Raw genomic sequence first — 21,880 nt, 5'->3', positions numbered from 1 at the left:
ATTTTTCAAACACAACTCCCCCAATTTTACTGAAATAACTTGTGCTTTACCAGCCAGTGTTCTTGTAATTGAGTCCCACAACTGCTTTAAAGATAAGTCTACAAAATACCATCGTGATAGTGTTTGAATAATGCATCAACTACTGAGGAAACCCAGTATTTAAGCCCTAATTCTTCCTAGTTCTCTACCCTCTAAAGTCTGATTCATTTATGATTTCTATCCAAATAGTGCCAGAGACTTGCAGACAAGCACATCTCAAAGCTCCAGTAATGCCATACAATTCAGTCCTTCCTCTGTGGGAAATGCTACTGTTAAACCTTACACAGAAGACATTTTTCATCTAGCTCAGTTCTGATACCAAATCCTTGCAAATGCACCTCTCAGGCAGTTTCACAAGGATAGGGAAGCAGCTCTCCTGTCAGCAGGAAAACCTCAAGGGAACTTTTAATGCTGCAGCCCATGCTCCAGCCAGCATCAAAGAACAATCTGAACTGTGAACTGAAACTTAGTATGTTCCTCCTTCAAACCTGCTCTGGGACTCACGGCTTTCTTCTCATTTCATAATCTCATTCCAAGTTCCTTCCACTATCCGAGGTTGCTCAGAGCTCCATCCAACCTGGCCTTGAACACTTCCAGGGATGGGACATCCACAACTTCTCTGGGCAACCTGTGCCACTGCCTCACACCGTCACAGTAAGAATTTTCTCCTAATAGCTGATGTAAACCTACTCGTAGTTTGGATCTGCTCTGTCCTGTCCCCACTACATCTCTCATGGAAAGTCCCTCTCCTGATCTCTTGTAGGGTCCCTTCAGGTGCTTCGGTCTAGATCTTGTTTGCGTTTGTGATTGTAAATAGTTACAAGGCAAGCAATAATAAGGGAGGAGGCAGGGCAGGAATCACACCCACGATCTTAAGAATTACTACTGCCTGGGTGCAAGTAGCCTGATTGCTCCTACTTCCAACCCAGGCCGTGACTGAGCTCTGCTCACACAGGTGACACATAAACATGGCATATGGCTACAGGTGACACACAGGTGATGTGGTTGGGTTTATCCTGATGTGCAGCCTTCGTCCTGTCCAGGGGACAGGAAGGGACGGGAAGGACAGTTAGAGGTTACCTCAGCCATGCTGCCGTCGGCTGGAGGTGGCGGGCTGGGTGCAGAGGGTCGGTGCCGGTGTCGGTGCCGGTGCCGGTGCCGGTGCCGGGGAGCGGCGGCCCGGGCCCGCGGCGCTGCCGAGGCCGCAGCTCGCAGCCAACGCCGCTGTGGTATCGTAGCAACGGCGGCGGCTGCGGGCGGGGCCGCGCTGCGCCCGGGCCCGGAGGCCGCCGCGTTCATGCATGGCCCCGGTCACCCCGCTGCCGAAGGGTAAGCTGTCCTCCAAAAACTGTGGGGATGCTAACCACGGACACCGGTGAGTGTTCCTCTGTGACCCAAAGGCTCCCTGAGCTGAGCAGCTCCCCCACAGAATCGGTAGGGCTGGACGGACCTCTGGGGAGCATCCAGTGCAACCGCCCTGCCAGGGCAGGGTCACCTGCAGCGGGTGACGCGGGAATGTCTCCAGGTGGGCTTTGAAAGTTTCCACAGAGGGAAACCTCATGATATCCCTGGGCGGCCTCTTCCAGTGCTTTGCCACTCTCTGTGAAGAATTTCTTCTCATGTTAAAGTGAAACCTTTTGTGGTTTAGTTTATCACCGTTGCTCCTCATCCTGTCGCTGGGCACCACTGAAAAGAGCCTGGCACCATGCCCTTGGCACCTGCCTTTGAGACATTCACATGCATTGATGAGATCCCTCTGAGTCTCCTCTGTCCCCTCAGACTGAACAGGCCCAGCTCCTGCAGTCTCTCATACACGAGATGCTCCAGACCCATGACCATCTCCATGGCCTCTGCTGGACCCTTCCAGTAGCTCCTTGTCTGTACTGAGTCTACTCAAGGCAGGGTCCTGTGGAAGGCAATAAACAGCGATTTTGGGGGCACAAATCATAGAACAACAGAATACATTAGGTAGGAAGGGACTTTAAAGATCATCTCATTCCAACCCCATTGCCATGGGAAGGAACACCTTCCCAGCTTGCTCAGAGCTCCATCCAACCTGGGCTAGAACACTTCCACGGATGGGACATCCACAACTTCTCTGGACAACCTGTGCCAGTGCCTCATCACCCTCACAGTGAATTTCTCCCTAACATCTGATCTAAATCTATCCTCCTTCAGCTTAAGGCCATTTCCCCTTGTCCTGGCACTGCATGCCAAATAGCATTTGGAGCCTGACTTCTGCCATATCATTGTACCCAACTGTTCCCAGCAGCCTGTCTGTGCCTGTGGATGGTTTGGCACAACCCATGGTGCAGGAAAAGGGGAGGCAGGACAGAGAGCTGTGCTCAAGGATCAGCCACTGCTGTTCTCTCCACTCCCAGCTAACCCCTGAAATGGTGGGGTTTATCTCTCTAAGCCCACAAGTTGTTCCATCTGATAGCTTTTAGTGCAGGGAATATACTGTACCATGTACACACTCCCTAGCAGCATGGATATTGGTTAGGACCTTAAAGTACCACTTGAAACAAATTATGATAATGGAAAACTTTTTCTCTTGCTGATTTAATGAAGCCTGAATTGTAGTATTTCGTTTTACTGATTACGTGGCAAAATAGGCAGTTTCAAATGGATGATTTCAAATGGTCTGATTTTACCATTAGAACTGGAGGATAATACATATTTTATAATGTATTCTTTTTATGTGTGACTTAATTTACAAAATATCCTATACACTGAAACATTCAATCATTTCAATGCACACTTCTAATAAAAAAAATCAATTAAGTTCCTTTTCTAAGTTTTGTACTCCTCTTTCTCCTCATTTTCTTATGTACTGATGTTTCTTACATAATAAAATTACAAGGAAGATGATTATGATAAATTCCCTGATTCTAGGATTTGAGTTCTCAAGAGGACCAAACTTCTAGACCTTTAATATAAAACAACTGCACATGTAATGAAATATCAAATTATATGATTTTAATTTTGTGAGCAAAATACTGCTGGAGGAAGGGAACATGCTCAGAATTTTAAAAAATAATATTATATGATGAACAGAATAAAAAGCCTCCAATTTACATCTCAAATATATAACTTTGATATTTTTTATTCTGTTTCTTATGTCTTTAAAAACAAAACAGGAGTTTTAAAAACAAAGCAGGAAGGGAGATAGTCGCCTTTGGGCTTCAGGTTCATGTTTGTGCTTGAAGGTAACAGCATAAACATGTCTAAAATTATACCTGATTATGAAGATATTCCCATGAGCTTCCTGGTCTGGTTGAAAATGTCCCTGTTCACTGCATGGGCTTGGACTAGAAGGCCTTTAAATGTCCCTCCCAACCCAAAGTATTTTATGATTCTTCTCTTATTTTTAAATCCCTCATGATCTGTGAAACTGTGTAAGTGTGACTGTATAGACTGGTCTTCATGCCAACTTTCATTTGAGCTGAATTCATCCAAATTCTGCAAGTTCACCCTCGTGGTAGCTGCATCTCTAACTGCAGTGCAGATACAGTGGGGTGAGTGTTAGGAGTCCATGAGAACTCATGCAAAAGTCCCTTTTTTAAAAGCCTTGAAACATCACAACTCATAGCATGTAAGTGCAACCAGGACACAAATCTATGTGAAGACAATTCTGCAACAAATTATATTAACAACAAGAGAATGCCTCAACAGCTTCATAAACAAGGAGCTGCACTGCACTGACACTCAAGAGGACACCTGGGTTTCTGACCTTAGCAAGAATTCACTTTAGCTCAGGACCAGCCACTTAAAATTCCCTGTGCTTAAGATTCATCAGTGAAGTATAAATAGCCACATCTGCCCTCCTGCAATTGCTGTGACTGTCATGGCTATAAATGATGCACTCATGTCATAGAGAGAACCTCTTGACAAGGTGGAGCTCTTTGAGTGGGATCACTTTTTAACTCTCCTTTTTAAGATAAGCATATGTCCCCAGCTCTGCAAAAACCCTTCTAAGAGCAAAAAACTCCAACAGCCACAGAAGAAAAAATAAATACCTTAAATACAAACAAATAAATCTCCATTAATAGCGAGGAAAAGCCAGACCTAGAACGTTTCAGTTCATTGAAAAAATTGTTATTTATTTCCCTGAATGTCTTTGTTCAAGAGACACATTATGGAAAATAAGCAGAATCACCTGTCTCACCAGCTGCATAAAAGAGAGTTTTGCATCAGCAGGGTGTGTTGGCGTACATGCAGAAAGGGTTAGTAGAGAAGAAATGTTTGCTCACTGATTTATTTGAGGTCACAACCCTTGTGCAGTTAATTTAAGGCATGTTTTAAACTGTAGTGGCATGAAAATGATAAGCCATTACTTCCTGAATGTAAGGATTTATGGGCTGCTGCAGAGATATAAATAACAAAGTAAAATCTCATCATAAGATGACCCAGGAGTATGTAAGCCATTTGAGGCAGAGACCACGACAGTACGTGTCTTCTGGGAAGTGCAAAAGGAACCTTGTGGGCTCGGTGAGGACAGGATTGTAGGTTCTTTGGACCTCCAGGGCTTTAAGGCACCAAACTCCAGAGCTCTTAGGCTCCTACTTCGGCAGGTATCTTAAATAAGCAAAGCAACTAATAGTTAAAAAGGTTATTTATTACAAAGCATATCTTATTACAAAGCACATCAGTCTCAAAGGCAATAGCAAAAAGCAATGGCAAAGCAGCTAGCAGTAAGCAAATGGCTACAAGCCAGAATGGCTAAAAGCTGAATGGCTAAAAAGCAACAACTCTCCCCAATACATACTCTTATATAGGATATTTCCAACAAGCTAAGATGCAAACTTGGACCACCACTCCTTAACCTGTTAGAATCCTAGTTTCTTAGCACACCAGGTTATGTATAGAACTACGCATACAATCTATCTTGTTCTATGTGAGAAATGTAAGCAATATTCTTACTATAACTCTATTATGTCTAAGTCCTGTCTACAACTGTGGGCCTAGAGCCTCTATTGAAGATATCAGTATGTTTCAACCTTCTCTAGAACTCAGTCTGCTACTCTGGCATTTGAAGCCTTTCACTTATTAAAAGCATTAGAACTCACCCTAAAATTACTGAGTTACTCCTACTTAAATGTCTACTTTATGTATAAGTGGCTTAATGTACTTCAATCCATCCCAAGGCTTTAATTCAATGCCTGCACTCTGACTTCTCTCTGAAGAATTCAGAGACCCCTGACTCACTGACTCCAGCACAGGATGAAGGAAAGCGCGGGGGTTGAAGCGATTCCTCAGTCCCGCTGCTGTCGGGAGGCGGCAGCACCGCTCCACGGCCGTGCCCGGACCCGGGGCACAAACATCCCGGAGCACGGGGCAGGGTGGCGGGGTGAGCACCTGCTCCTGCACGGGGCTCTGCATTTCAATTCCGTTTTGCTCCGTTTACTCAGATAACATCAATGGAAAATTACCACGAAGGAAAGCAAAATTTATCTACCGATTTGCTAATATTAAATTATTGTTTGACATACATTCCAAATATGTTACATGAATATCACTTAATGTAGCTGCAAGTCTTGTAGCTTCCCCAGCATATGGAAATCCAGCAGAGCCCCAGAGAACAGAGATGCTGCAGGCACTGTCGGTGGGCTGACATCCTGGGACATACCCTGCAAACCAGATTGCCTTCTCAGAGTCTTTAGTCTTGCAAACTAAAAGGAACAAGAGCTTTCTGAAAATGCTCCTTTTTCTCCAGTGACAAGGAAATGCTGTATAGTTCTCAATTACTTAATTATCTAACTGATATTTTTACTATATTCTTTTTTAAGGTCCTTTCCACCTGTTATTTTCAAACTTAGTAATAGTTTTATAACAAGAACGGTTGTTCAGTTTAAATTGGATTGAGACTTTCTACTTTGTTCATAAAGATGATGCAACAGATCTCAAATAACAGTAACCTTTGATCATGTTTGGCACTAGAGAGCTAACGATCTCAAGAGAGGAAACATTACCATTTTCATAAAAAGTTAAATCATAGCAATGTTTCAATTAATAGAAACACCCAAATAAAGGACTTGGTCAGCTCTGAGAAGCTCAAGCTGACAAGTGTTCTGTGTATAATGTACAATTACATGCTCTACATTAAAAAAAAATACATGAGAATTATGGAAAGTAACTAAAATTAATTCAATAATCCTGAAACTAAGCTGAACTTGCTATTCCCCAGTATGGTTTGAAACTGCAGAACATTTTCCATCCCAGTTTTTCCTCCCAGTTCTGCAACTGGGATTACTATGACATGCCATGCTCATTAGAAAATATCTCTCTTCTACCCTCCTCCAAACTAAACACAGGAATTCTCCAAGACTGTAGGATGAAAGCAATGCTCTGCAAATCACCATCACTGCCCACTGTGGGCTCTTACCATCACCAGTGTTATGGTTTATGCTACGAGTCTGGCCTTCAGCTTTAGAGACTGAGATGGGGGCACTTTTCTTCCTATATGTGTGAAGGAATGGTTGATAGAAGTAACACCTCCTGTCCTGGTTGCCCAGCATCATTAATCACTGGAGAGGCCATGAAGGAAAGCCTACAAGGTAAAATAAACACACTTGGCCCTGCAGAGACCTTAGGTTTCTTCAATCAATGATTTCCATTACCTGCTTACCAGTTCTGACCCATGGCTGCCTTCCCAATCTGGAGCATTTGGGTCTATGTAAAAATGAGTTTCAAATATGTATAGAATCATTGTGTGCTCATTAGCTTTCCAACAGCCTTAATCTAATCTAATCTAATATCATATTCCTTTTCCACTCACATTTTATTCTTCAGCCTTTTAATTCTCAGCCACCAAGTCTTTCCCTAGATGAAAAATTTGTCAGGTATCTTTCACTATTTCACCTGACTCCTTTGGAAGGAAGAAGCTACTAGAGAAAATCTTAATACCCACAGAAGGGTAGAGAAATCACAGAGATTTAAGATGTTTATAATGCCAGGTGTAGGGGATAGTTGAGGACACTGTATGGTGAGCTGTGAGGAGGTGATCCCATCTCCCTGCACATGTCCTTGCATGACATCCAGGAGATGTGAAATGTCCATGGGTGGGAGTCCCCACTCCCTTCTTCCCTTGATCTGCTGCTGCTGTGCCTACTCAAGCACTTTCCTGCTGCAGTCTCCTTCAGGCTTACACAAGGGTGGGCCCCAGCAAGGCCTGACAAGTACAAGATTATCACTCCTGCTTTCTCTGTGTGAAGCATTAATGTAATCCCTCTGTGTACTCCAGGCTGGAAATTGTCTCCAGTATAGTTGTTGTTTTTTTTTTTTTTTTTAATTTACTGTTTCTAATAGTTTAAAGAATTATTGATGGTTTTGTAATTAATTAGAAATACTAGTGGAAAGAATAAATTCTCAATCATCTAACATATCTGAAAGCAGCTGAGAAAGTACCTAAATTTGACTCTTAGCCCAAATCCTGCTCTTGTCCTGCAGCTGCTGCTGGGATCTTAGAGTCCATTTTAGAAATAGTGTTATTATATCTAATTTCTGCTGCAGCAGTAGCCACGTCACAGAGACACAGGTTAAGTCCCAGTGTGTGAATAACTGTGGTACTGTTACTCCACTGCTTGCAGCTTCAGGTCCTGCCCAGCATGTGAGTAAGGTTAGCGGAGCTTGGCTCATTATCAAATAAATTACTACCCTTAGCAAGATAATGATCTCAAGGCTTCTGCAGTGCAGCAATACTCAAACAATGAATCATGTCTCAGAGTTGTCAGTTGCTTCTAGCTTTCCCTCTTTCAGACTGCTGTACTGCATCAAAAGCCCCTAACACAAATCAAATTAATGTGTCTTGGTTTGAGTTTTACATTTATGTGTATCGTGCTGTTGTAATAATTTTATACCATCTTAGGTAGCACAGAAAGTAGATCCTGAATCTAGGATGGTGGATATGTAATATAATCTGTTGAGATGTGAGCCTTCCTGTGAAAAATGTTCAGTTCTTTTCCCTGTATCCCAAAGAAATTTTGCACATACATATATATTAGAGCCACTGAAACCTGTAGTGATTTGTATTGTCCAATTTGTATATCCGTGTAAGTACACATCCAGAATCAGTAATTACTACCTTACTGGGCTTTGTGTGGGTGATATTTAATAGACATTTTCCTCTGGCTTAGGTGATGAATAGCTATGATCCAGGCAAAGGAGCTGCTTTCTCTCCTCCTTCTGCTGTAAAGTTCCCAGGGGAAATACACAATGCACCAGACAGGCTGGGTCCTGCAGCAGACAAGATGGGAGATTCCAGTACTGCTCTTGTTAGAGATACTTCCATAGATTAGGGCATATGAGGAAGGAATGTACTAATAATACCCAGGTTGCTAATAAAATTGAATAAACTTGATTTGGACACTGATGAAATAATGCCTGAATACACAATTGCAAACCCTTTGAACAACACTAAAACCATTACTGAATTCAATAAGCACTTCAGGAAATACAAAGAACAGGATTTTTTAACAGTCCCAGTTATCACTCATGAGCTAGCCAGCTTCAGAATAAATCTGTGCCACCACATTTGCCTGGTCCTTTGTGATAGCACAAAGTCTTCATGCAACATAAAACACAGGCCGATCACCCACCTCTGCATATGTCCACCATCTGAGCTTAAAAAAAAATCAAAGCATTGGTGGTGGAGAACATGCAACATGCCAGAGCAGTAGTAATATAAACCAGTTGTTGCAATGCTCTAGAAAGAGGAGGGATACAATAGTTTCCTGAATCACATAGGTGTTACTATTAAGTTTCCTGTGAAACTGACAGTTGTTGAGAAAACATTTCTGTGAAAAATACAAGATGGTCTTTAACTCTAGAATGAGGGTAGTGTTCAAAAACACTTTCAAAAACGCTTTACTGTGGCCTCGATCATTCGCTAACACTTGCTGTGCCTCAGTTCTCTCATCCCTACTAGAACCAAGCCTGTCAGAATTCAAAAAGCATTTTGACAAACTGTCAGGCACATGGTGGGGTTATCCTGTGCAGGGCCAGGAGCTGACTCTGTGGGTCCCTTCCAGCTCAGGACACACGATGATTCTAGAGAAACTAGTGCCACTTCTGGGCCACTTTTGGGGACAGATGTTAGCAGCTCCACAGCTTTTTACTTGTGCCAGTTTGAAGCACGAAAATGGCTCAGCGCTTCCGAGCTCTCCTCCTCTGCTTTGATAAGAACAGTACACGAGGTTCCGTGTTTCAGCTGCTTTCCTGACTTTCAGGCACGACCACCAGGAGGTCAGAATACATCCGAGAAGCAAGATGAGCGCATTTCCTCTCCGCCCGCCGTACCCTCGGTCCGACACCATCTGAGAAGCTAATGGGGGAGCCGAGGGGGAGATCAGACGGCTCGCAGCCGCCCGCCGGGGCACGGCTCGGCTGCTAGGGCTGGCGGGGGTGGTTTGAAGGAGGAGAGAAGCAGCAAACCAAAGAGCAGCGGCAGCCCGGGCGGGGCGGGCTCCTGCCCCTCGCCGACAGCGCCGGTGTGCGCGGAGCGCCTGGAGCGGGGCCGCCGACCCGGCCCGGCCCGGCCCGGCCCGGTGAGTGTGTGCGGGGCCGCGGGGGATGCGCGGCGGGACGGAGCGGGGCGGGCTGCTCGCGGCGGGTCGCGTTGGTGGGGCTGTCCCGGCTTCTCCTTACGGGGAACTCCGTGCTGTGCGCGTTCTCCGTCTCGGGACACAGGCAGGGTCGGGCCCCTGGGACGGGGCACTGCGGCCACCAGAGTTCCTGCAGAGCTTTGGGCATCCCTGTCCCTGCAGCCCAGGAGGGAGAGCGGCCGCAGCCCCTCGGGGACTCGGCGGGAACGAGCCGAGCGAACTGAAACCTCTCAGCCATCGCTCTTTGCTGGGGACACAGCCCGTGGTGTCCCGGGGCCAGCGCTGGCCTCGGACAGCCCATGAACAGTCCATGCAAAACGCATCACTGAGCCTCGCTGCGTGTGCAGTGTTACGCAGCATGGGTTTAAAACTTGTTCTTTCTTCTGAGATACACAACAGCTCACTAAAGAGCACAGAGAGAAGGAGTGAAGCTTTCAGTGGAGCTGGAGGGATACTTTCAGTAGAGCTGCTCTTCATGTGTGTAGGCATGTTTCTGAGGGTGGCCAGCAGGTATACTGGAAGTGATACTGGAAGTCAGTGGGCTGTAAAACTGATGTGCAGAACATGAGCCTTTGCATCTGCAGTTTGGCAGTATCCCACTGAAGTTCTCTTGGGAACTGCCATGCTAAAATCCTTCAGGAAAATAGGACACGTTGCTATTGGCATCTCTTACGTGGTCAGGCAAGATGAACAGTGTCTCTAAGCAAACATTACTATTAATATGTTTTTAATGAGTGCTGTCGGCCTTGCCCATACCCAGTGTGTCTCCTTTAGGGCACAAGTGTTTGCCATGAGCTGCCAGGCAAGGACCTGAGCTGCCACGAAAGCAGCACTTGGACAGGACAGCCACTATAGTGCAGCATATCGTGTTGTGTGAGGTTTTTTAGTTTGGTTTGGTAATGATGGTAATGCTTTTCTACAGCTCTGACTAAAGTGATTCTGGCTACCTTCACAGGCATCTGCTTTTAAAATCAGATTTTCCTTAATATAACTGAAAGGGGGTCTCTCAGTCCTCAAGCAATAGAGCATATAAATTAGGGATAAAAACTTCAAGCCTTCTCTTCAACTTTGTTGTCAGCACAATAGATTCTTCATGCTGCTCTCACATGGAAACTACATTTATTAAGTGTGTGATTGCCACAGGAATGGAGAAGTGAATTGATTTCCCAAATTGAGAGATCCAGAGAACTGGGACCCAACCTGAGAGTTTCTTGGCTCCCAGCTGTAGATGACACTATTTTCTGCTTGCATTACTTGTGTGTACAGGACTCAATGATCTGTGTTTACACCAGTGGCATCTGCAAGGAAGAAGCGACCGGAGCACACCAAAGGCACTGAGCTTGTTAATCAAGAGCTCAGGTGGTGGCCCCTCATCTAACTGTCTTCCTCTTTTTGTTGCTTGAAGCATTATTGTATACTAAGATAACTTTTTTTTTTTTTTTTTTTTTTTTTTTTTTTTTTTTTTTTTTTTTTTTTATTAAACACTACTTTTCCCCCCCTCAAGTCAGACTAAATAACCCTGGTCAGGGACTGACCAGGAGTTTGGTTTTTCCTGAGTGATTGTTTGGGTCATCTGATGACTGGGGCAGCCAAAAGCTGCATTTCCTGCTCCCCTTTTGTTTTTTTTTTTTGTAGTGTTATCCATGGCAATAAGGGATCTTGTGTGTCTCTGCATGATGTCTCAGAAGGATGCTAATGCTTCAGATTCTTCTTGCATGGCAATGACTAACACTGGAAAGGAATGTGATCCACAGAAACCTAACTCTGGTATTTCACAAGCTGATCTCACTAATTTCTGAGTTTGTGTTTTAAGTAAAACTCTATGGTTTTCCAAAGGACAGTTTTAGTCTGGCTTTTGCAACTGTTTACCTGTTGTCTGTGGTTTCAGTATCTTGGGGCTTGCCTGTAAATGAATTAACACAGTATATGAGCTCTGTGAAGAGCCTGCATGAGTCTCCCTGCTGTCCCGTGCTGTCCTGACCTGCTCACTCTGCTCTGCAGAATTGCAATTACAATCCATAGCAATGGTGCAATGGAAAAGGAAGCTGAAAAAAGCTTCTGGCTTGTTCCTTTAGATCCCCTTTAAAATGGACTGTTGGGTGGGCTAGCTTTTTCTCTCCCAAGTGTTATTATAATCCATTTATACTGGGGAAAAAGCAGGTTTGCTGCCAGGCAGCATATTTTCCATCAGCACTTGTAATTGTTGGGTGGCGGAGAGAGGTAGAGACTCTGGTTTCCAGGCTGGAGGGAGAGAGCATGGCCAGGGTGTGCACTGGGCAGCATTGTCATGTGCCCAACCATGAATTCCAGGTTTTGCAGGAATGTGGGCTCAGCTGTGTAAGCAAAAGCTTCTGCCTGCTCACTCCTTGGAGCGGGCAGGGAGGCAGGTGGCCAACCTTCAAGCAGCTTGAGGGATGGAGAGCTGGCCTGGGGTGTAGCTGCAGCAGGACTCTTTTTTTAGCTTGTTTATACTTATACACACACGTGGGCCATGCAAAGTTGGCTGAGCCAACCTTGACCAGCAGCAAAACAAACAGGTTTTACTGCCATGACCTAAAGGCCAGATTGCTGGAGCAGGGACAGCTTTCTGTCAAGGAGAGGAGGCTCTCTTGTAGGGCTGACTCAAAACAAACATTGTGCAGGGTTGACCAGACTTCCTCATGGAAGCAGTGTTAAGAAGGCTTGTGCAAGACAAAGAGATGATTCAAGGTAGCCAGCATTGCTTCACCATGGGCAAATCATGCCTGACCAATCTGGTGGCTCTCTATGCTGGAGGGACTGCAGTGTTTGGCAAGGGAAGACAGACTGATGTAATTCACCTAGACCTCTGTAAGACCTTTGACATGATTCCATATGATATCCTCATCTCCAAATTGGAGAGAAATTAATTGGAAGGATTGACTGTTCAGTGGATAAGGGTTTGGCTGGATGGAGGCATCCAGAGAGTTGTGGTCGTTGGCTCTCTGTCCAGGTGAGAGTCAGTGGTGTCTCTCAGGGACTGGTGCTCTCTAATACCTGTGTCAGTGGCATAGTGAGATTGAGGGCACCCTCAGCAGCTTTGCAGATGACACACAGCTGAGTGGTGCTGTTGGCACACAGAGGGAAGGGATGGCATCCAGGGAGATCTGGACAAGCTGAAGAGGTATGCTCACAAGATTCTCGTGAAGTTCAACAAGGCCAAGTGCAAGATGCTGCACCTGGTGTGGGACAACCTGAGCTATGAGGACAGACTGGGAGGACTCATTGAGAGCAGCCCTGTGGAGAGTAACTTGGGGTCTCTCTGAATGAAAAACTGGACTAATGCAGCAATGTGTGCCCATAGCCCAGAAAGCCAAACGTGCCCTGGGCTGCATCCAAAGCAGCACGGCCAGCAGATCGAGGGGAGGGGATTCTGTCCCTCTACTCCACTCTGTTCAGGCTCTACCCACAGTGCTGCATCCATCAGCACAGGAAGGACATGGAACTCTTGGAGCAGGTAGAAAGGAGGCATCTTTGTGAGATGTTCAGAGGGCTGTAGCACCTCTTCTATGAAAACAGGCTGAGAGAGTTTTTCAGCCTGGAGGTTCTGGAGAGACATCATTGCAGCCTTCCAGTACCCATAAGGCTCAGTTCAGGGTCTCTCCAACATCTATAAACATAGTTGAGGGACACCCTAACTTAAACTTTCCCTTTTGAGGTGTAAAAGTTATCTTAACAAGTGAATTGTATGTCCCGTAGCAGCAGTTCCTGCCCAGCATTTAATAGCTCCTTTCCTCCAAGCAGACACACCTGCTATACCTCACTGGCCCTGAGCCACCATGAGACCAGACACTGCAGGCCCTGAGGGTTTACAAATATCCCCTGGGATATTACAGTGCAGACCTTTGGGGCTTGGGGCATCTTTCTCCTGTGTTCAGCAGTCTGTGCTGAACCTGCACTGTGCCTCACAGTGGAAGATGGAAACAGAGAAATGAAACTGTACACACAGTCTGATCAAAGCAGCTAGGTGGGAGGAGGGAGGTGAATTGAAGGAGTTCAAGAGAGAAGGGATGCATCAACCTAATGCTGAGCCCTTAAAAAGGGCTTAAAGCTCAGCTCAGCCCACACTGATCGTTCCATCAGGCTTTGGATGAAGACAATGGGCAGGCTGAAGTGGTGGTAGCTGGAAGTGAGGGTGGTGCATTCCTCCTCCCCAGCCCATTTGTGTGCAGCTGGGCAGGAGGAAAGTCTCTGTTGTCTGCCTGCAACTAGCTTGTTGGGTTTTTCTCCTTCTGGTTGGGGGCCTTTGTTTCCTGTTGCATATAAAATTTCTTCACTTCTCTATCCTAAAATATTGTAGTTTATCTTTTGCGGTTCTGTGTTTCACATCTTCCTGTGCTCTTACACTTGCTTCCTGCCTCTTCTGTGTTTTCTGTTTCTCCCATTTGCTCTGTAAACTCAACTCCCCAAGCAAGTATTTCTGCCTTACAAGCTGCTTACAGCTTTTTCTAGACAAACCAATCCCAGACAGAACTGTCCCAGCCCTTGCACTTATGCAGCTGCTCATTTGACCCTAATCCACTTTAAAAGGAGAGTGCTGGTGGATGAGGATGGAGTCAGAGGAGTGAGGTCCTTGCTCGCTGACACATCTGCAAGGCTGAGAGACCCATGGTGTGATCTACACACTTTCCCATGGGAGAAGAAGTGTTTTAACTCTCCACTGATCACTTCAAACTGATTGTTTCTGGTCTCTTGAGCTTTTATGATCATTTTATTAGGTAAGGGGGTGAGTTAATCTCTCTTTTAATCAATCTGTGATTTAGATGACTGCATTATGTACCCATCTTCTCTCTGCACTTCCTCATTCATTCTCTTTGTGTTTTGCAGACTTCCTGGCTTTGCTTCACTGGTGGGTGACTGAATTTAACCTTCTCTGCATCACGGTGATAGTAGTAATGTGAAGTTTAATGAGCACCTGCAAAGCTGTGTAGCAGGTAAGTGCTCCAGGGGTCATTCTTCCTTCCAGATTTTATATGATTTTAAAAAGCTTCTTGATGGGCTCTCACTGGGAGATCTTGAGCCTTGCAGCAGAAATGCTGAAAGGAAATTGGTGTGGTTCATATTTTAGAAATGTTCCTAGCAGTGTGTTTCAGATAGCTTCTTACAAAGCAAAAGTAGCAATGTTTTGAAGGTTTAATTTGGAAATGGCTTCAGTGTGGAAGATCAGTGTTAAAAGCCTCTCTCTTTTAGACTTTCAGTATAAAATTGTTCTTACCTGACTGCTTGGTACAGTTGGGATCTAGTCAGAGAGTGATGGCAGAGGGGAACCAAAAGGTCCAAAGCTTTGCTGACATCAGCTACTGATGCATTTTCTGCTGCGGAGCACAACTTGCCACAAATACCTTACCCCGACTGGGAAAGTACTGGAATTCCCCCCTTCTAACTGTGAGAGGGAGAGCAGATGCCTGGACAAATTCCAGATGATCAAGGGTGACAGCAGAGGGAGACGGAGGGAAATTGTGCTTTCACAAGCCAGCGATGTGTAGAGTTTTCATGTTTGTATGAAAACCCCTGAAAACACACTGAAAGGAGAACTGGGTGAAACCAAGATGTCTGGCAGTGCTGCTCTGTGGGTGTGTGACAGGAGCTCTGTGGGTAGCAGTGGTGAGAGGACAAGAACTGGAGCTGATGACAGAGGGAGCTGCCAGAGCAGCAGTGCTGGCTGCCACGATGTCCTGCTACACCTCTGAGTACCTGTTAGTTCATGCACTCCACGTGATTTTATTTTATTTTTTTTACTTATTTATTCTGGATCAGTGCTGGGTGGTGTCTGTTCCCTTTTTCCCATCACAGAGTTCAAACAGCTGCTCTGCTCTAGCAAAGCTCAGCTCAGAGAGTTCCCTAGCATGCTCTTCCAGCCAGCCCCGATCAAAGCTGTGAGAGTTGGCCCACTGCCATTCTCTTGTGTGTAAATGAAGCTCTTTCTCTTTTTCCTTTCCATTCACCATCTTTCATTATTATCCCTCCTCCAGAGGCAGGTTTTTCTGGCTGATCTAGCACGTTATTTGTATCAGCAATATTTGCCTCAAGGCAGAGATGCTTTTTCACCAGTTATACAGAAAATATCTGATGCATCCCACTGCCATGTTATGTGGCTCAGGAAAGCCAAGCATGGTTTTGGCAAGCATGAGAACCATTGCAGCCAGCTGTTGCAGAATTTAAGCCCTGTTAGGCACAGTCTCCAACTCAAAGGGTTATTCTGGTTACCTGGCAAAGGAGAACTGTTCCTTCACTTTTGAAACCAGGGGAAGAGCACGTAGAGAAGGTTCTTGTGCCTGAGCAGGAAAAGGGACATGAGTTATAAGGTGGCAGCTGAGCCACCTGTGTAACCAACTCATCTTTCCCTGGGTTGCCTCTGGGGATGGTGGGTACCTTCAGTTGAAAAGGAAGAGTATGTGGTAGAACCCAGAAAAGCCAATGTAAATGGGTTTGAGAGTGCCTCATTCAGCTCTTCCAAACTGCAGAGGGTTTGGTGATGAGTGGTGAGCACCTGATGAGGAGTGGGAGCAAATGGTTCCCGCTGTCTGCAAGGAGGTAAAGAAGCTCCCTAAGACAAGATACCACCTGCCTGTGCCAAGATCCCAGCGGGGATCCAAACAGCTTGTTTTGGAGAAAGCACATGCACTGATAAAGAGACTTTCCTGCAGGTAGAAGCAGCTAAGCAGTTGTCTAGACTGCCTTGGGAGGCAGAGATTTGCTGGAAGTTTTTCAGTGCAAAGTAAACAGAGACTTGCCAGGAATCATCCAAGCACAGTGTAAGCAATGCATGTAGGCAGAGGGGAAAAACTCTATTGCTTTTTCAGACCTCTTTTTCCTCCTATTTTTTAAGCTCTTGTAAAGTGTTAACACATACCAGAGGCACACTAAGGAGATGTTCTCAAGCTTAAAATGTCACACTTGATACTGACACTGTAATGCTTCTCAGAGGGGCTTGGTCATCTGTATCTGCACCCAGAATGCTTCAGTCCTAATCTATTTCATCCTGGATGTTCAGGTACTGCCACTGATTTCAGAGGAGAATTTCACTTTTAAAGGATTTCACAACCAAATACCTTGGGACTGTTGGAAATGTGAGGGAAAATACTTAAAGTTTCAGCAGCACAGACACCTCTGCACTGCAGATTGCAACTTAGGGAGCTCCTTTACCTCCTTGCAGACAGCATGGGAACCATTTGCTCACCACTCATCCCCAAATACAATTAATTCATGGTAATTAAAAATTACCCTTATCTTCCAGAATTGTAGGGGCAAGAATGGAAGGGATGTCTTTATTTTGAGTAGCTGGAATCCACCAGTTGACCCTCCCCTCCTGTAACACACAATGACAGAAATTATCTGGCACAGTTGGTGACTTAAGGACAGAGCTCTAGTGTGGTCCCACCTAGTGAGCTGGTTCTGCAGCCAAAGTCAAAAGATGGTCTGAAGGTGCTTGGATGATGTTTATCCCACTTTCCTGTTGACTCATAGCTGCGCCACGCTCTTGGAATAGGTGCAGGGTTCTGATCTCACTCTCTGACAGAGTTACAGGAAGAAATGGTGACTGAAAGGGTTGGGTTTATGTGCTAAGTCATCCACAACACGTGTTCTCAGCTCAGCCTTGTATTTGCTGCTAGTCCTGGACACTTTGGGTCCATGGGGAGCTGGAGGCTTTGCTCCTTGCTGAGCTCCTTGGCTGCTGCAGCAGAGGGGGTTTGTGCCTGTGAGCAGGGCCCCCAGCCATGACTCACAGTTCCCATTACGTTGTAACTCAGCCTTTAAGTGAGCCGAGGCTGTCCCTTGGCTTTCAAACAAAGCCTTCCTTTGTTGTGCCCAGGGTATAAAGAAAGCAACCGTATGTGCTCACCCCACACATCTCAAATGAAAACCACGTGGCTTCACAACCTTAATATATGTATGTGTGTGTGTTTGATACTTCTGCTGCAGCACTGCAAGTTACATCGCTGCTTTTCCCTTGAGTCTTTTTAGTTTTTCTTCCCAGCATTCAGTGTACAAATTCTTCAGCAAAACAAGAGCTTAGAGATCTTTCCTTTCCTTGGTAAGAAGAGGGGACTAAGGAGAGAGCACATGGAAATTATTCAGTATGGGTGCATGTGGCAATAGGCTGCCTCTGAGTCATTCCCTTGGGTGAAAATGGCTCTGGGTTGGTGGCCAGGGGTGCTGAAAGGATGAGCTTCAGGGAAATATTGTACGGAAGTTCATTTTCTTGTATGACTTTGCCTTCTTCTGCTGCTTTTTATTTATTCAAACTCATTTTGAAGAGCAGGATTAGCCAGAAGTACTCTGCAGCCAACATGCTTGTGTTCATGCATCTGCCTTGGCAGTTTTTAGGTTTATGGCAAGTGAGCCAAGACTGGGATTTCTGCTTCCCAAAGCATTTGTGTTGTTTCTCTTGATCTTTTCTAGAGTCACTAGGTAATGAAGTAAGAGGGTTTGATTCTTCCTCAGAGGCTGTGTGCAATGCACAGGGTCTCTGCTTAGATCAGGGAATCATCCTGGTGAGGGGCAAGGAAATGGTGCAATGCAGTAAAAGTGCTTTTGTTCTCTCTTCCTTCCACACCCTCTACTCATCCCTGCAGGGGCTTTCACAGTCTCTTGGATTGTGTTTTGTTTTTTACTTTATTTAAAGAACTATATTGTGTTAAAACAAAACAAAAAAAAAAAAAAAAAAAAAAAAAGCTGGGATTTCAGGCAATGGAATAAAGCATTGCTTTTGATTTCTGTGGTGACATTTTGGCAACAATAGCCAGCTTTTAAATACAGTTCTTTCCCTATTGTTTGAATACAAACAGCAGTGACTAGTTAACAAAACAATGGTCCAATATCACACAAACCTTCGATCCCATCCAGTGGTTTTGAGTCCTGTTTAAGCAGATACCTGGGCCTGCAGATTTCCTGCCCTATGAGTTGGCTTTGTCACAGAGTCAAAACTGTGATGGAGTAGAAGATCTCAGATCAGCCAAATTACCAACTTGCAATGATAATTTTTTTTTGCTGTGTTTTTGTTCAGCACCTCAGTGTGGAAATATGTGGCAACTACTGTGTTTTCTGCTGTTTGTATTATGTCTGTAAGTGCTCATAGTTCATGACTGAAATGGGACTTGATAGTAAATGTACATGGTACATGTAAAACATAATCACTCTGTGAGTCATGTCTGAGCCCTGTCAATATCCACATGTGCTCTTCTGAGATGTGCTGGAATGCTGTATCCCTGCTGGGAAATCAACTTTCTAATAATGTTACCACCAATTATTTTAATACCAAACCATTTGTTCCAATGAGTGTACTATTAAGTTGAATGTACAAGGATGTATATGCTTACCACAGAATGAGGAGAACAAGAGTAACCACTGCCTGATTTAACAACACTGGTGTGGGGTTTTTCCACCTTGCTGAGAATTAACTGGGGAAAAGGAGGGCACATCTTGGAAATTGATTTCTTTCTGTATTCACCACCTCTCCCTGAGGTGGCTGCCAGGTGGGATCCATGAGCTATGGCTGCCTCACGTGTGTGGCTGAAGAGGTGACAGCCAGAGCAGGGCTCAGCATGAGCACCAGGCTAGAGAGGATCTGAGCAGTGACAGCACTCCATCCTTTGTGGTTGATACTATCAGGTTTTTGGTGGAGCAGCAGGGGTGTTTGTCCATCTGTGCTGATGAAAGATTGTGCAAGGGAATGACCAACTATTACCCAGGCTCCCATCATATTGGGTTGGAGGAGGAGGGTCCTGATAAGGGTGGTAAGCTAAGGGTTTTTTTCCTTTGCCTTTCTTTCTTTCTCCTCTTAAAAAACCAAAAAAAATCTGAACAAACAAAAAAAACCCAACAAAACCCACACAAGTTTGGTCTACTCCAGTTGTTTTCCTCACTATTAATAGACAAAACCAAACAAAATTTTTTTGGCTTAAAAAGGCAAACTGTTTCTGGCTGTGGTCCTACTACAACAGCTCAATACGTGGGTGGGAGTCACATACACCACTTCCTACCTTTGCCCTTCTGCCTCTCCTGCAGCCAACACTATGTTCCAATTTGTAAAAGCCCTGCTTGGCAATGAGCAGGATGCTGAGTAACACTTTTCACGCTGTTGGCTGGCTCCATGGGCACCCTCTCTTGGGTCCACGGAGTAAGCAGTGAGTGCTTTGGGGACAGTGAGTGCTTTGGGGACATGATGTGTCTCTGCATTATTCATCAGTTGTTAAAGCTGCATTTAATGGTGGCTGCTGGCTCTGGGGCAGGAAGAGGATCATGTTTTGATTAGTGTTTTGATTAACAGCATATTTTGATTAGTGGCATGATACCTATGTGCACTGAGAAACAATGACTTAGAAATGGGCGCAATAAATCTCCACTTGCTGATGAAACTGAAATTCTAACACGTGCCACATCTCTTTGGGTTTTGGAAAAGAGCCCTAGAAGGCAAATAGCTCCCTTTGAGCCACAAAGAATACTTTGTACTGTCTAGGCTTTGGGGGTTTTATGGCAACAGTTTGTAAATGTACCCGTGTACAGTGAAAGCTGAGGCAGGACGGGAGTACCTCTGAACATCCTGAGTGCTACTGCAAGAAGAAAACACACAGTGGGCACTGGAATGTTAGGGAGTTCAAACAGCAGCAAGGGAGAGTTAACAAGGCCTGAGAAAAAGCTTCCTGATGGCAAAGGCAGTACATGACTGGAAGACAGGAGAGAGACTGTCTGTCCTAGGGCCAGTCAAGCACTCCTCTGCTTGGAGAGAAGCTGATAAAATTCCTCGTTTGGACCTGGGGCTGCCCAGCAGTATCTGCTTCCAGAGCATTGTCAGTGCCCTTCACGTGCTTATCCCCCCCAAATCCGCCTGCCTGTGGGAAGGGAGGGCTATCTAGTCCTGTACACAGGATGAGCATCAGCATTTCCTTGGAAATACCTGATCTGGTGACCCCCAGGAGGAAAATATTGTTTCCGCCCGGCCGCAGCAGAGCTGTTGGGCAGGATGTCCGACTGGGGCTGCGCGACTGACCCTGTTGGCACTGCACAGCCTGGGACAGCGTGTCCACGGATATTGCGAAAGGATGATGTTCTCACTCAAACAGCACAACAATGGCTGGCAGGCAAGTGGCCTTGTCCAGCTGCTGTGCTGTGGCCAAGCAGCTAATCTGAGGTGTGGCTTCCAGGCATGGTTTGGAAGGCAGTTGCTCTGCCGTAGTCCTGGGCAGGCCGGTTGGCTTGTTCTGGTTTTAAACGTGGTTGTGATACCAGTCTCAACATCCAGGCCCCTGTACCTCATGTATTGGTGCATTTGGTCCTTCCCCACTTGAGGCTTTGGTAAAGAGATAAAGACAGAACCCAATCCCACCTGTCTGAGCTGAACCAGCTGTGATTGTGCAGACAGCTGAAATTCATTGCTTTGTCTGTAGCACTAATTTAATGCTGAAAAACAAGTCAGAACATGAGTTAGAGCTGCTGTGGCTGGCACTGTTCTCTCCCTGTCGACATCTCATCCCACTGATGTCCTGCACACAGTTTAATTCATAGGGGCTGCCAGAAGTTGTTGCTGCTCAGGCTCTGTATTGGATTTTTATCCCTTAATTTTCCTCTCTGGGCTGTGTGTGCTGCAGCTGAATGTGTGCTCAAGAAATGGGAGAGCAGGAGCCTGTCCTGGGTGCACTGTGCTGTATGGGTGTGGGGTTGTCTAAGAAACTGCATCTGTCCAGGTTTTTGGCAGTAACAGTAATACTGACATGCATCTCTGTAACTCCCATTTCTCTGTCATTGTGCAAGTTTCTTACAAATTAGAGCCCTAAGAGAAACCATGATTTCTTTCAATGGCAACTGGATCATCTCACTGCAGAGGTGACAGCGATACTTCAAAATGGAGAAAGATACTGTGCTTTACTAAGGGCTTTCAGCAAATTTTTATTCTTTACTAGATCTTCATAAATGCAGCAGAAGTTTTTTGCAGACTAAACACTCAAAGGTCAAAATTTATTCACTGCTGTACAACAAGAGAAGGAGTCACAGAGCTCCCAGAAGCTCCACCATGAGGAAGTACAGCTAGGCTGGGCCTGAAACCCCTCAGACTGAGGTTCACATCTTCCTAGTAAGAAAGTCCCAGTTGCAGGTTAGTGCCTTGTTTGACCTGTTAATCTCTGCAGTCAAAATAAGTAGGAGAATCCTTTCCAAACCTCAAGGACCTTCCCAGTAAGAGAGTCAGAAATCATATTTGTTCCCATGAAAGTTCTGGTTTCAAA

The 21,880-nt window shown here is 45.3% G+C and overlaps 2 protein-coding genes across 7 annotated transcripts in view; one reads left to right on the top strand and one right to left on the bottom strand.

Annotated features, from left to right (window-relative positions):
* CFAP58 (cilia and flagella associated protein 58) overlaps nt 1-1,269 on the bottom strand; it is a 115,237-nt gene extending 113,968 nt beyond the window's left edge. Inside the window, exon 1 of one of the 2 annotated variants that reach the window (XM_056494915.1) lies at nt 1,120-1,269. In XM_056494915.1, the coding sequence (XP_056350890.1) occupies nt 1,120-1,128 (9 nt within the window). In that variant the 5' untranslated portion in view covers nt 1,129-1,269. The remainder of the gene's footprint in view (nt 1-1,119) is intronic. The other variant, XM_056494916.1, reaches the window with a different exon arrangement.
* ITPRIP (inositol 1,4,5-trisphosphate receptor interacting protein) overlaps nt 1,263-21,880 on the top strand; it is a 31,762-nt gene continuing 11,144 nt past the window's right edge. For 2 of the 5 annotated variants that reach the window (XR_008840830.1, XM_056494917.1), the window contains exons 1-2: nt 9,073-9,584; nt 14,487-14,593. The gene's annotated coding sequence lies outside the window, so the exon portion shown is untranslated. Of the gene's footprint in view, nt 1,415-9,072; nt 9,585-14,184; nt 14,378-14,486; nt 14,594-21,880 lie in introns of those variants that run through there. The other 3 variants (XM_056494918.1, XM_056494920.1, XM_056494919.1) reach the window with 3 other exon arrangements.

Source organism: Oenanthe melanoleuca, chromosome 6 (assembly GCF_029582105.1).
Source record: "Oenanthe melanoleuca isolate GR-GAL-2019-014 chromosome 6, OMel1.0, whole genome shotgun sequence".
NCBI classification, from domain to species: Eukaryota; Metazoa; Chordata; class Aves; order Passeriformes; family Muscicapidae; genus Oenanthe; species Oenanthe melanoleuca.
The sequence above is the reverse complement of the archived record's forward strand: the minus strand, read 5'-3'. Positions and strand labels throughout refer to the sequence as shown.